This window comes from Gastrolobium bilobum, unplaced genomic scaffold (assembly GCF_033153095.1).
Source record: "Gastrolobium bilobum isolate Gb01-03AN ecotype WA unplaced genomic scaffold, APGP_CSIRO_Gbil_v1 utg16824, whole genome shotgun sequence".
Taxonomy (NCBI): domain Eukaryota; kingdom Viridiplantae; phylum Streptophyta; class Magnoliopsida; order Fabales; family Fabaceae; genus Gastrolobium; species Gastrolobium bilobum.
Window position 1 is genome coordinate 554,081 of NW_026899360.1, and position 14,203 is coordinate 568,283.

The following is a 14,203-nucleotide window of genomic DNA, read 5'->3' on the forward strand; positions in this document are numbered from 1 at the left end:
CAGTTACCACTACAATGATAATATAGACTCAAACTTAAATTTTAACTAACCAAGTTCGGTACAAAATAAAGGGATAAAAAGTTCCCATGATTATGGGCGTTGTTTGTGGGGGGAATCAAAACTGGGAATATTTATATTACAAGACTGGTAAGAAAATTAACAAACAATGTCGAGGGCTCAATTGTTTTGGCTTTCCCTGTGATTCAGAGGATGGTAACTATATGTAAAAATTGACCATTTCAATAAACAGTTAAGTGTGCAGGGCCTTCAAGAAGCACAATTGAAGAGACTGGTATTGGATCGTTCTTCAGGTCAAGCAATCCCTACAGCCATATGCAATCACAAACCTAATACTTGGCAAACTGCTGTCTAACAATAGCTGCACCGAACATCATCACCATCAAAGCAAAGAACACGCACATCAATATGATGACCATCACAATGTTCACTAGAATTCTTCAACTATGATTCCAAAGCAGTTTTCGGGTCATAACTGGAGGGGCTAATCCGGGAATGTCACGAATATCCTTGTTTTCAGGGTGCACAAGCTGAAAGTTTGACAGACAAGCTAGCATAGTAAGACAGGATTCGAAGATTACCAGAACATTTAATAAGAAAAAAATATGATGTTTGGCAAGTACAATGCAAAAGAGGCTTCTAGAATAGTGATACTACATAAACTGGTAAAAAGGTGATGTTTCAAAACAAAATGGCGCCACATTTGTCAGTACCAACTTCATAGTCAATACTACTAAGACTATCTTCCATTTTTGTCCTTTCCTTCAACATTGATTAACAACCCAACTCAAAACAAATCAACAAAATGAAGAATTTGAATCCTTTATTTTTGTTCATGGTGTCCTTAAAGTTGCAAAAGGGTGGAGAGATTGATTAGGATGTGAATAACAGAATAAGAGCAGGATGGATGAAATGGCTTATGACATAGTACATTAGGATTTTTATGCGACCGCAAGATTTTCCTAGGCTAAAAATTTTTTTTATAGGACAACAATAAGACTTGCAATGTTATATGGAGCTGAATATTGGTCAGCTCATAGGCAACATGAGCATAAAATAAAAATAGTGAAAATGAGAATGTTAAGGTGGATGTGTAGTCACACAAAGATGAATAAGATAAGAAATAAAGATATTCAATAAAGAAAGGAATAGTATCGGTGGTCAAAAAGATGAGAGCGTATAAATTGAGATTGTTTGGGCACATAATGCAAAGACCCCTAGATGCTTTGGTAAGAACAAAAATGTGTTACCAATAATTCGATATACAGAGAGGAAGAGACCGATCGAAGCCTACTTGGGGGTAGGTAGTGAAATAAGATCTAATGGAGTGAGATATAAATTGGCGGACGGTGTGTTATAGGACGGATCAGAGGAAACCTATGGAGGGTTAGACACGTTCTTATGTTTTAGATGGTCCATTTTTAGTCTTTTTCCTTCATTTCTTCCTTTACATCTCTTCTCTCTTCACTTTTTCTCCTCTCTATCTTTCTTCTCTTATTAATTTTTTTTCTTTTTTTATCTCTCTATTTCTTAAAAAAAATTGTTTTATAAGTATCTTTACATTTACTTTCCTACCATTATTCTCTCATCATGTATCTTTATTTTCATTTTATTTTATCTTATTCTTTTTCTGGATTGTTTATTGCTATGTTTTCATTTCTAATGTTATTTATTGCTCTTTTAGTTTTATTTTTATCTTTTTTTTTCTTTCAATTTTTTCATACTTTTTAGTTGGGTTCATTTGTCACAGATCCCAACTAATTTGAGATTAAGATAACGTTGATGTTGCTGTCTGTAAAGTGTTACAGTTGCACAAAACTTTTAAAAAATATATAAATTTGCACTTACAGATCAGTAAAAGGCCATTAAAAGCTGTATCTGGTGGAGACTTGGAAATAGAAGCATTTTCTCTAGGTCAATCAGTAATTCATCATATTATGCTTCATAAGGAACAAAACCATTTTTATTTTTTTTCAAGCAACATTTTCTAATTTCCTACTAAGTAAACAAATCACCTGAGCTTAACAAATTCACCTTGAAAAACCTAAAGAGTAGAGGAAAGTCTTTTGAATAATTAAACTAACTCTTACCTTTATAATAATGATAGCTATTACTCCAATGACAATCAGGAAAAGTAATGCCATAATACACTTGTCAGTAGCAACCTATTGCAAAAACTGCAGTAAGTTAATCAACCAATGATCCATGTGCAAACTACATTGCGACAGAAGGAAGTGGACTTTGTAGAAATTGACCTGCCTACCAATTTCCTTGACCAATTGAGATGCTTTCTTTAAAGAGAAATGGATAGAATCTAGGTCATTGACGACTCTGCTCATTTGCTCCGTCTATATAGAACAGAACACTAGGCTTTAGTTATATGAATTTCAAGATTTATTTTGCTTTGTGTGCGTGTTTTTTTTTCTGTTTTCCTTTTTTTTGGGCTACGAATAAGATCGCAAGTTACATACCTGAGCCTTGAGAGCTGCTGCAGTCTCGGTTCCAACATCTATTGTCTCTAGAACAATCTATTAGTAAAAATTTTGTTAGCAAAGTGCCCTTTTTTATAACAAGAAATGGATAACAGTTTTGAAATATCCAAAATGCTTTCGTAACACATAATATATTATTGCATATTCTCTCTAATAAATGTTGGGCTGGGAGATTCAATTGTGACCATGTGTTGCATTGGAATTCAGAAAAGTGATACTCATAAAATAAACCAACCTTCTTTCCCCTCTCAATGGCTTGATCTGTTTCATCCATCATGCGATTCCCACTATCAATTAGCTGTTCATTTGTCATTGCTGTAAAGGAAAAAAGTTACATCATAAAATGCCCCACAATCAAATTTAACCAACAAGTAGAAAACAACTTAGAACATGAAATCTGCATGCTGAGTTGTGCACACATCAAAGCAGAACAAGACTATTTCGCAGAAAAGAATGTAACAGTAAGCACGGTATTTTTTTCTCCTCACTATTAGGGGACTCCTCCATTCACAGTGTGCACATCTTTATATCAATTCTTCACAATTAGCTGTAACAAATATTTGTTTAAACTAGGTGCTGTCTCTTAAGTAACATAAGTAATATAACCAAGTCATTTAAGGCAAGAATAACAAGTAAAGGCCTTGTATAAGAATTGACAAATATGTATTGGTTGACAAAACGTATACTGAGCTGCTTAAAAAGTATATGATACATGACTATTAGCATACAAAACTTCCAAAATAAGTGGACTTTTTGGGAAAATAGTATATTTTAAAGAAACCATATGCTTACATGAAGCTAGCAAGACATTTTGTTCCGAATAAACTTCATTAGGCCCCTCAAAGAGCTCAATTCGCTTATTCTCAATATTTGTAGCATATCTGCATTGCAACCAACAACATGAACTGATTGGTCCACTCTATTAAGGTATAACATCATACTCATGTAAGATCATAAGTTACTTTTTCTAGCACTCTAAGGAAGCTGGAGGCTTATACATTATATGAACAAGGAAAACTTGTGCCCGTTAAAACAGACTAACATCAATAGCTTATATGATACGTTAACTTACTGCTTTTTCAAAGCAACATATGAATTTAACTCTTTGATCTGCAACAAAAATTGCAAACGAGTAAGATTGATGAATAAGGCTCATAAATTATAGGGAAAAAGAAACCAAAAATATGAAGAAGTCATAATTGAGGAGGCAACAAAGAAAAAGATGATATTGATATAGTGTATCTGGCGTTAACATCTCACCATCGATTGCTTTTTCTCGTTCAGCATTTTGTTGGTTTGTCCATCAAGTCTACCCTCCAAAGCCTTGATAACTTTGTCGAACTCTTTTATAAGCCTATAAAGACAAAACAAGCAATGCACACTTCATCAATGCACACTTGAGGAGAGACAATAATAGGCTGGATATTCTTATTACCAAATATGCCTACTACCAATTTATTATCACTTTTTAGCTGTTGGATCCCACTTTTCAGCAGGCAATATCTGAAAAGTTTTTGAAGAGAGAGAAAAAAAAATAATTTTGGATATACTACTGGTAGTACATAGTTATATTAAATTGTTAATAGGAACATTTGGTAGTAAGAATATCCTATCTCCATACAATAAAACCTGAATTCTTCTAATTTGCCATGAATACAATGAGGGGAAATGTTCTTACTACCAAAATTTTCTACTACCAACTTACTACCTATCTAATCACCATTATATTAGTATTTTCTCTCTCTTCAGCAATTTTTCAGCATTCTCTCTTTTTGATCCAATGGTGATTAGATACATAATAAGTTGATAGTGAAAAATTTTGATAGTAAGAATATCCTCCTCAATACAATATAGGAGATGGTACAAGAACAAAAGTAAGCATTTGAAATTGGGAAAGGTTATACTTATTAATTTCCAATAAGTTGTGAAAATCAATGATTAAGATTTGAAAAGTAGTAAGAAAAAGAAAAGGTAGTAACTCTCTTTTGAAATTTTGGAAAAATCATTTTTTAAAATGCATTTATTGATATACACACATTAAGAAAAGCTCGGTTTATGTTAATAAAGATGCGAAACAATTACATTCACAATCTTTCCCTCGTCTCTTCTATTTCCTCCGCATGAGTGCATTTTGTTAAGAAATTTTTATGTTTCACCATTTCATGACATGAAACGACATGCAAACTTCGTAGTGCATACAAGAAAAGCTACCAAATTTAACCAAAAATATAAAAGATTAATCATAGTGTGAGATGTCAAATTACCCCTTACAATCTCGCATTTTCTCTGTAAGATCTTCCAATTGCCTGCTCTGCCTACTCGTATCCTTAATCTTTTCCAACTTCTGAAACCCATTTCTGCACGAACAACACTATAACTATTCAATATAAATACATAAAAAAACAAAAAATACACAATAAAAATATCATATGCATTCGTTAGGAACCCATAACATAAGACAGATACAAAGAGTGATTCAGAATGAGGCGAATCGAAGTTTGAGAAATCAAGAAGCTTAAAATTCTTACGATAAAGCACGGAAAACATCAGCGATCTGTCCATCGATCTCGGCTAGTTCCTCACTTATCGTTGACAATGGATCCATCGTATCTACTCAAACTCAAAATTCAGATTCCAAATCCAAAGGGCTTCGTGTAAAACAACTCAAAATCGAGATACGGTGAAACAAATAAGATTCGGGAAAAATTTATCACTGAAAGAATGCACATTCATAACATAACCATTGCATCCAAACAGCCACATTGAGAAAAGGCTATGCCTTTCGAAGACCAAACAACGTAAGATCTCCTTTGCAATTACAATGTACAAACAAAACAAAAATTTGGGTACTCCTCGTGATTGACACAATCTTTCTCGTTTTTTTTTTAATTAGTTAATCATTTCAAGGTTTATTGAGAGATGAGAGACGGCTTGAGGAGTTGGAGGTAAAGAGCAATAGCATGGAAGGGGGACAGTAGGGTGGGACCCATAGTTAGCAATGGTTTTGTTGATGCGATCCGGCATGTTTGTCGGTATGATTGCTATTTTAACGGCTATGGATTCGGTAGCTGTTGTGGAAGGAAACAACCTCGTTCCTATTGATCTTCTTCATGCATGTACGAGTACGACACAAGTTCACCTCGACCGTCCTTTAATATACTTGTTGTAGCCACTGGTTGTATAGTCTTTGTAGATTTGATACTAGTTCTTAATCCTTACTGAGTTTAAGCAACAGGTAGTTAAGCTTCAAGTGTTTTGAGTTGACGCTGTAGGATTCTTATCTTGAGTTTAATTACACGTTGATGGTATTCTATTGATATGTTCCTATTAGAACACGTGACATATTTGGCTTTGAAATGGGATAACATTTTTTGTTTTTCTTGAATTTTTCATTAAGAAACAAAAAATTGGAAATATTTATGGTAAATGGTATTGGTTCGTCTTTCTTACGGGGGGGGCAAGGTCATGGTTGGATTTTACCTAGCATATAAATATATGTTTTGATCTTCAAAGTTATTGGAATCTTTTTTGGTGCCATTAAATTCTTGGTGGAAGAATGTTAATAATATTTTTTTTTTACTGTTAATAAATTTTATATAAAATTTATCATAAAAAGAATGGATTTAAATTATTTAATAAATTTTATAAAAAAATTGTTGAATAATAATAAATATACTAAAAACTTATTTATCAATAAAGATAAATTGTAAAATATAATAAAAATGGAGTTCCTAAGTGGGGAGGGAAACAAAAATGAAAGATGAGGTAAACCATTAGTTTTGGTCTAATGATGATTAGGATCGGTCTAGTTATGTCAAATTTAAATATGTTTTGTTAGATTATATGTTCAATTCTCACTTGTATAAAAAAAATAAGAGGTTTATCAAAAAAAAAAAAAAAGAGAATGAGACACTGGCATAGATTTGGATTGTGAGGCTCGTGGTCTCTCCCAAAGAAAAAGGTTGGGAGGAACAAGGGAGAAAAATAAAAAACAGATACGAGAGTGGGAGAGAGATGGCACGAGGGAGAAAATGGAGCTCTTAAAAATAACCGAAAAAATGGGCACAACTTGAGTAGACAGTTTCAACAATTGCAACAGCAGAAGACCGAGGAGGTGGAGAAAAATTGGCAGTGAACTAGGTGTAACTTTTATGTAATTTTGGTTATTCTTTTATGGGTTTTATAAGAGTTATGTTGAAGGAAAAGTGATTGTGTAATGTTATAGAGATCCGTTTTGCGTGCTTTAATTTTTTTTTGTTTCAAAAAGTGCGGGTCACACAAAATGTTGTGTGTGTAGGAAACTTTTTTGTGTCAAGTTAAATGATGAATGCAAACCCCTTCTTTTATCATATATATTTTACTGAAACATCCTTCATTAATTCACCTAAAATTACAGAAATATCCTTCATTAATCAAAACGATGTAATTTTTGGATAGCTGTAGATAACTTTATTTAAAGTGGCTGTAGAAATATATATATATATATATATATATATATATAGGTAAAATTATTTCTGCAGCCGCTTTACGTACAACAACAACAGGTGTATGGTTATGATTTCCCACACTTAATGCTTTCATCCTTTGTATGGTTATAATTCCCCGCATTTAATTCTTTTAAGTATATATATGGCAAGTATTTGATTGTTGCACGTACAGCAGCTGCAGAAATTTAAACCTCATATATATATATGTGTGTGTGTGTGGATTTAGTGTTTGTCCTTTTAAAAGAAAAAGAATTATGTCATTTTAAAAATTACAGAAGAGAAAGGGAGTGATTTTTTTTTAATTTTAAATAAAAGATTTTAAGTTGTATCTTTCTCTCACTTTAATGACATAATTCTATGTTATTTAAAAGGACAAATATTTTTCCCTATATTTATAAATATAATATAGAAAAAAATCATATTTTTTTAAAAAAAATTAGCATTCCTAAGAAGTATTTGAGTAAATTCGCCTGGAGTTCACTCCTAGAAATATAGCCCCCCTAGAAATATAGCCCCCCCCCCCCAATCCCACGAGCCTCTTATCCGTCATCAATTCGATCATGGCATCCAAATAGAAAACACACATTGAGTTTAGGGATAATCAGGCTCGAATTGATGACTTCCACCACGTCAAGGTGACACTCTACTGCTGAGTTATATCCCTTCTCCTGCCCCATCGAGAAATAGAATTGACCCCAAACCCCGCCCTTTTTTTTCAGTGGATTATATAAGGAAAGGGTTTCATATTTGTTCTAATTTTTTAGTAATTACGGAACAATTATATCTGCATAAACAAAAAGAAGCATATCTATTATATACCCAATAAGTAACAATACGCAATGGTGGCAGGGGGAGGGGGGTTGACGCTATTTTTTATAAGTGTTTATATTAATGTTTATATAATAGTTGACAAACTTGAAAAAAAACAAGTAATTTGGATAAAAAGAAACAAAGTAACTTTTGACAGGGTTGTCCTTTTTCGTTGATATGGGATGGTAACAAAGAATTGATCTTTTTTTTAGTTGTTGAATCTCTCTTTGATTAATCCATGTGTGATATTTTGAATCCTCGTTCCTAATGGAATCGAAATGACTGGAGCTATCAACACACACACACATATAAATATAGGTGTTTACATTTCTGCAGTTGTTGTACATGCAACAGTCAAATATTTGTCATATATATATACGTGAAAGCATTTAATGCGTGGAATCATAACCATACAAAAAGATGAAAGCATTAAATGTGGAGAATCATAATCATACATATGTCATTGTTGTATATATATATGGGGTTTATATTTCTGCAACTGTTGTACGTGCAGCAATTAAATACTTGTCATATATATACTTGAAAACATTAAATGCGGGGAATCATAACCATACAAAGGATGAAAGCATTAAATGTGAGAAATCATAACCATACACCTGTCGTTGTTGTACGTAAAGTGGCTGCAGAAATGATTTTACCTATATATATAGGGGTTTACATTTCTGCAGCTGTTGTACGTGCAGCAATCAAATACTTGCCATATATATATATTTGAAAACATTAAATGCGAGAAATCATAACCATACAAAGTATGAAAACATTAAATGTGGGGAATCATAACCATACACCTGTTGTTGTTGTACGTAAAGCGGCTGCAGAAATAATTTTATCATATATATATATGGGTCAGGATCATTTTACACCAGTGTAAGTTACACTCTCAATCTTATCCGTTGATTTCATCTATATCTAACGGCTAAATTTTTTTAGTAATGTGAGTCAATGGATACAAGTGGATCAATGGTCAAGATTGAGTGTAAGACTTCTAACTCTTACACCGGTGTAAGAATATCCTTCCCATATATATATATATATATATATATATATATATATATATATATATATATATATATATATATAGCCACTTGAGATAAACTTATCTGAAGCTACCCCTTTTAATTATGTACTACGAGTAGTATATAATTATAATGTTAAAGTTGCTTTTTTTTCTCTCTCTCCACATCAGTAGACAAGTTCTGAAAAGTGACTGAGGAGAGAGAAAAAAACTTTAATATTATAACTATGTACTACCTATAATGCATAATTATAATGTTAAAGCTTAAGATAAACTTCTTACGTGATTTGCCTTTGAATCATTTATTTTTTTATGTGTTTTTTTTTATCATTTATTCCCTTTGCTTCTTGTTTTCGTCATCCAAGTCCCTTGGTGTTAGAGTTTCTAATCAATATGTCAATGTATCACTTTTACAAACTTACACTTCAATTACCTTATGTTATCTTCTTCCTCAAGCTTTGCAAGGGGTTTTTAACATGTGAAGGGGAATCTTGACAATTTCTTTACCTTGATTTTTATGGAAAATTTCGATATACATAAAGGGGAAAGTGTGTATTATTTTAAAGGATACAAAATTGTGTCATTTTAAGTGAAAGACAGAGATAAATCATAAAAGAGAGAGTGGGGATTTTTTTTTTAAGATATGGGTCTCACCTAGAGTGAAAGAATATAAGGTGTGTCATTTAAAATGACATACATTTTTCTCATACATAAAACATAAATGACGCGCACTATTCTTGTTGTACGTAACCTTGTAGGATCTAATAGGAATAGAGATCAAAATGTCACTTTTCTCCAACTTTTTTCGCTAAATGTCACACTAACAGTGTTAATTTCCAATATGTCACATAGGCAAGTTCGCTACTCTAGATAGCGAACTTGGTTGCAATTAATGCACTTGCATGTTTTCACCTGCCACGCCATGTGGCAGACATGCAACGAAGTTCGCTGCCCGTCCTAGCGAACTTCATTTCATGTCTGCCACGTGTCATCGTGACAGATGGAAACATGCAGGTGTATTAATTGCAACCAAGTTCGCTACCTAGGGTAGCGAACTTGGTGTCCACTAGGAACGTGACACATCAGCAAACTGAGTTCGCTACAGTGCCCAGCGAACTTGTCCACGTGGCATATTGAAAATTAACACCGTTAGCGTGACATTTTGAAAAAAAAAATTAAGGAAAAGTGACATTTTGGTCACTGTTCCTAATAATTGTCAAGTTTTTTTGCGTGAAAGATCATCCTCAGTTTTGGCATCTGTGTGGCTGTTTCGTTACTTTACTTATTAGTCATGGACTGCAATGGGAGGGTTGTTTTCCATTTTTCTTAATTAGGCCTTGTCTTATAGTAGCTATTCTAAGAAAATCTAACAACACTAATAGTGAAAATAAATTCATATAAATCTTGTAATACAATATTATGATTAATTTTATACCATGTAATTAAATCTCATTGGGATATTGAGGTTATACTTCTTTGCGAGCGCTTTCTTTGCAATTTGAAACCCACATAATTTTGCTCAATCTGTTCACCACTTGAGTTTTCCTAAGGAGTTTTATCATATTAAGAAAAAAATCTCTATTAAAGAAATAGTGATCTAGAGTTGAGATTTTTGACAAAAAAAAATAATATATGTCATTCACTCATAAGTATCAATAATAATATTGGTAATGGATATCTTGTTCTAATGTAACCTTATACGGGTTAATCTTTTTTTATGTTACATAAGAGGAGATTTTTCTCCAACACATCCATCGAAATTCACACATCTTATTTTTACCCTACTTATATTGGGAAAGAACATGACATAAGGTAACTTAAATGTATTTTTGTTTGAAACTAAATAAATTCTACACAGTAAAAAATCATTACAAAGCAGTGTTGTTAAAACTGGACCGGCTGGCCCGGAAATCGGCCCTTCAACCGGTCAAGAACGGCGGATCAATCGCTATTAACCGGTGACCCGGTGGATCGGTTTTATAGCTTAAACCCGGTTTCGAAAAAATATTTTCAATGTTGAAGTCGCTGGGATTCCAACTCAAGTCTCATAAGAATGCCCAACAACAACTTACCACTAGACTGATTTTGTTCGTTGGTTAATATGCACCATTTAATATATATTATCATTTAATAGAATTATTTCAAAATAGCATTTAGTGGGAATCGAATCCGAAAATATAAATTATAGTCTTTACCACTAAACTACATTTGGTTCTTAATTCGCTTACATCATTTAAAATATTTATTATATAATTGAATGTAAAATATAAATTTATATATATATCTAGTTCATGCGGTTGAATCAGTGACCCAGTGACTCGGTATCCCGACCGAGTCGATCACCGGTCCGGGTTTAATAACATTGTTATAAAGTTTAGGAAAGAAAATGATACAAGATAGTTGAAGTATATTTTTATAAGAATGGTAAAATAAATATATTAATTAAAATTTTTAACATTATTAAGAATGAATTTTTTTTTTTTGGAAATATTCCAATCGATTAATTGCTTCGCAACTAATCCGATTAAAAATGAACTTGAATGAAAAAAAAATATAGTAAATGATAAAAAAAATAAGGAATAAATGATTTAAAGACGATTCACATACGGTATTCAAACTTTTTCCTAAAGACATTAATGATATGTTAAAGTGGCAGTGGAAAGAGCAGGGGAGCGGAACATTCAACGTTACATCGAGAATGAGTGTTATGATTGGGCACGTACTGAATACAATCAGGACTCTATAGTATAGACTAATAAGTAATAACTCGCCAATGCAGTACCAACTCACTCTGCAATTGCATGCACCAAGTCACACTATTTGGTAATGGCAATGGTCCAGAACTGCGCGTGCAAGGTTTTGGTGACGATGTGACGGTATAGCAGAAATCACACAAATTTCCATTTCCCGTGAAGTAGATTTTTTTACAGCGCCACTTCAGTGCCACTGGTATTAATATTGGAGATAGCTTTTTATGTACATCGGTATTACCAACATCTCTCATGAAAAAGGATAAAAAGTGAGAACTCAAAAAAAAAAAATACAAAAAATATTTGGATTAGAATGGGTTAAAATTTTCCTTCTAGGTGCACTGACTTATATACTCACGCAGCACCCAAATAAAAATCCCTGATATTGTGGTTTGGTAGGTTAACTTTACCTTCGAAAGTGCATACGAACAAGAAAGTCTAACTCGATAAATTTTAGGAATAAATGTGTATTATTTTAGAAGATGTAAAATTGTGTCATTTTAAGTGAGAGAAAAATTAGATAAAGGAGAAGAGAGAGTGGATAAAAAAATATAAAGGTGTGAGTCTCACCTCTTTGATAAGAGTGAAATGACATAAATTGTGTCATTTAAAATGACAAACACTTTTCCCTAAATTGTAATATGCCTTTTCAATTTTTTCTTTGTATCCACTTCATTTATATAAGAGTTCACTTTTTCTATATTGAGCCCAAAATGATGTCGTTTTAAGACGGAAATTAAGGTATTTTTGTAATTATAATTTATTTTAGGGTTATTATAATTTTTTTATTATAATTTTTTAATTTTTCAACTCAAAACGATATTATTTTGTGAGCGAAAGTAAATAACTTATCTACATTCACTTTAATAATATTAAAGCCTTCATATAAACCATTAACCGAAAAGATAGTAAGATAATTTTTTGACATTTTTTAACATATTTGTTATTAGATATTAAATAGGAAAATATTATATTTACAAAAATTTTATTTACAAACTCCACTATGTCTGACCGGTAATACAATCGTGAGTAGAGTATTATCGGTCAGATACAATGTAGCTTGTAAAAAAAAATTGTTAATATAACGCTACTCTACTAAATAATTTATACTATTTTTTATTGGCGGGCTTAAAATGAAATTTTACTATATAATAAAATGTTTTAAAAAATAAGTATAGAAAATAAAGTGTCACTAATACTTCTATTAATATATTTTACTTTAATTATATCGTTAATGCAAATTTATATTCTTTAGAGTAAGATGAGAAAACAAATATTAATTAGTGATAACAAATTAAATGAATAAATATTAAAAAATTCAGTATTTATTATTTTATATAGTTAATATTATCAGCAATTGAGATTATTCATTTTTTTTTTTCATTTCAAATAATTTTTTTTAATAAAACAAATACTTATAATTTATAACTAAGGTAGAACCTCTCTGTTAACAACAACAAAAATTCTTAATCCAAGCAAATACTTGAGAATTTTTCCACTGACCCACCACTATACATTCGTTTTCCAATGAAACTTTGTTATCGGTACCATATACTTTTAGCCCATTCAACATGGTCTTGCCACAACATTTTTCAAGGAACATTCTGCTCGGTTGGTGGGACTTTGTGACCAATATAACGCTCTGATTGGCGCCTCGGATGCATAAAACTCGATGAACAATAACCAATAATTAATTGCATCTTGGAATTATACTTCATTTTATTTTACAAATGTGATTTTAGTCTAAATTAAGTTTGAAGTTAAGACACAGTGCAAAGTAGTAAATAGGTTTGGGCTAAACAAACGCCAACCAAACAAGTACCAATTGCATAAGATTGCGGTTACATAATTCATTAAGAACATTTCGTTCGTTAATAATTAATAAATTGTAAAACTTTTAAACATAAATTAATATTTTATATATAATACGATAATAGTTTTTAACAATATAATTCATCTTGAAATACATATTATTTTTATTTATAAAATCTTATAATAACTTTATGCATTAAATAAAATATGTATTAACATAATCTCGATAATCAGGTCATGATAAGTTAAATTAGGATTAAAAAAAAGTTTCAACTAAAATATCTCATCAGAAACGAGCTAAGCTAAACACGAGTCAATTCATCAAAAAAAAAAAAAAAACACGAGTCATCTGTCAGATGGGAATTACTATGCTACGGATTCGCCGCTAATCACACTCCTTTTACTTTATAGGTCCCGTTGACGGTGACAATAATGATGGTGCACTCAAGATCTAATAGTGTCGGCCTACAGGGCATGTTTTTTTTTTTTAATATTAATGTTTCTCGTGTTATTATTTTTTACATACACATAAAATATATAAAATTTATGCCAGGTCATACATAATATAGAAATTACATTCAGAAATGGTGAAGAATTAGCTAGAGCATCATAGGTTGTAGTGAAACTGATTGCAAAAGAGGGAAACTCGAAATGTGAGTCATACATTTTTATGTATCTGTAGAAAATAAAATTTATCTCCTAATAAGAAAAATTAAATTTTTTTTAATCTATACTTTTTTCTAATAAAATTAAAATATATTCAACAAAACTTAACTTTTTTTTTATTGTATTGACCAT

General features: G+C 31.6%; 1 protein-coding gene across 1 annotated transcript; it reads right to left on the reverse strand.

The window, feature by feature from the left end:
* Positions 1-458: 458 nt before the first annotated feature.
* LOC133289939 (novel plant SNARE 11-like) lies at positions 459-5,115 on the reverse strand. The gene is made up of 10 exons (XM_061487977.1): positions 5,039-5,115; positions 4,775-4,867; positions 3,771-3,864; positions 3,583-3,620; positions 3,303-3,391; positions 2,746-2,825; positions 2,490-2,546; positions 2,274-2,366; positions 2,109-2,183; positions 459-548 (listed from the first exon to the last, which is right to left on the reverse strand). Exons 1-10 carry the CDS (start codon positions 5,113-5,115, stop codon positions 459-461), a joined length of 786 nt encoding a protein of 261 aa, XP_061343961.1.
* Between the last annotated feature and the right edge of the window lie 9,088 nt (positions 5,116-14,203).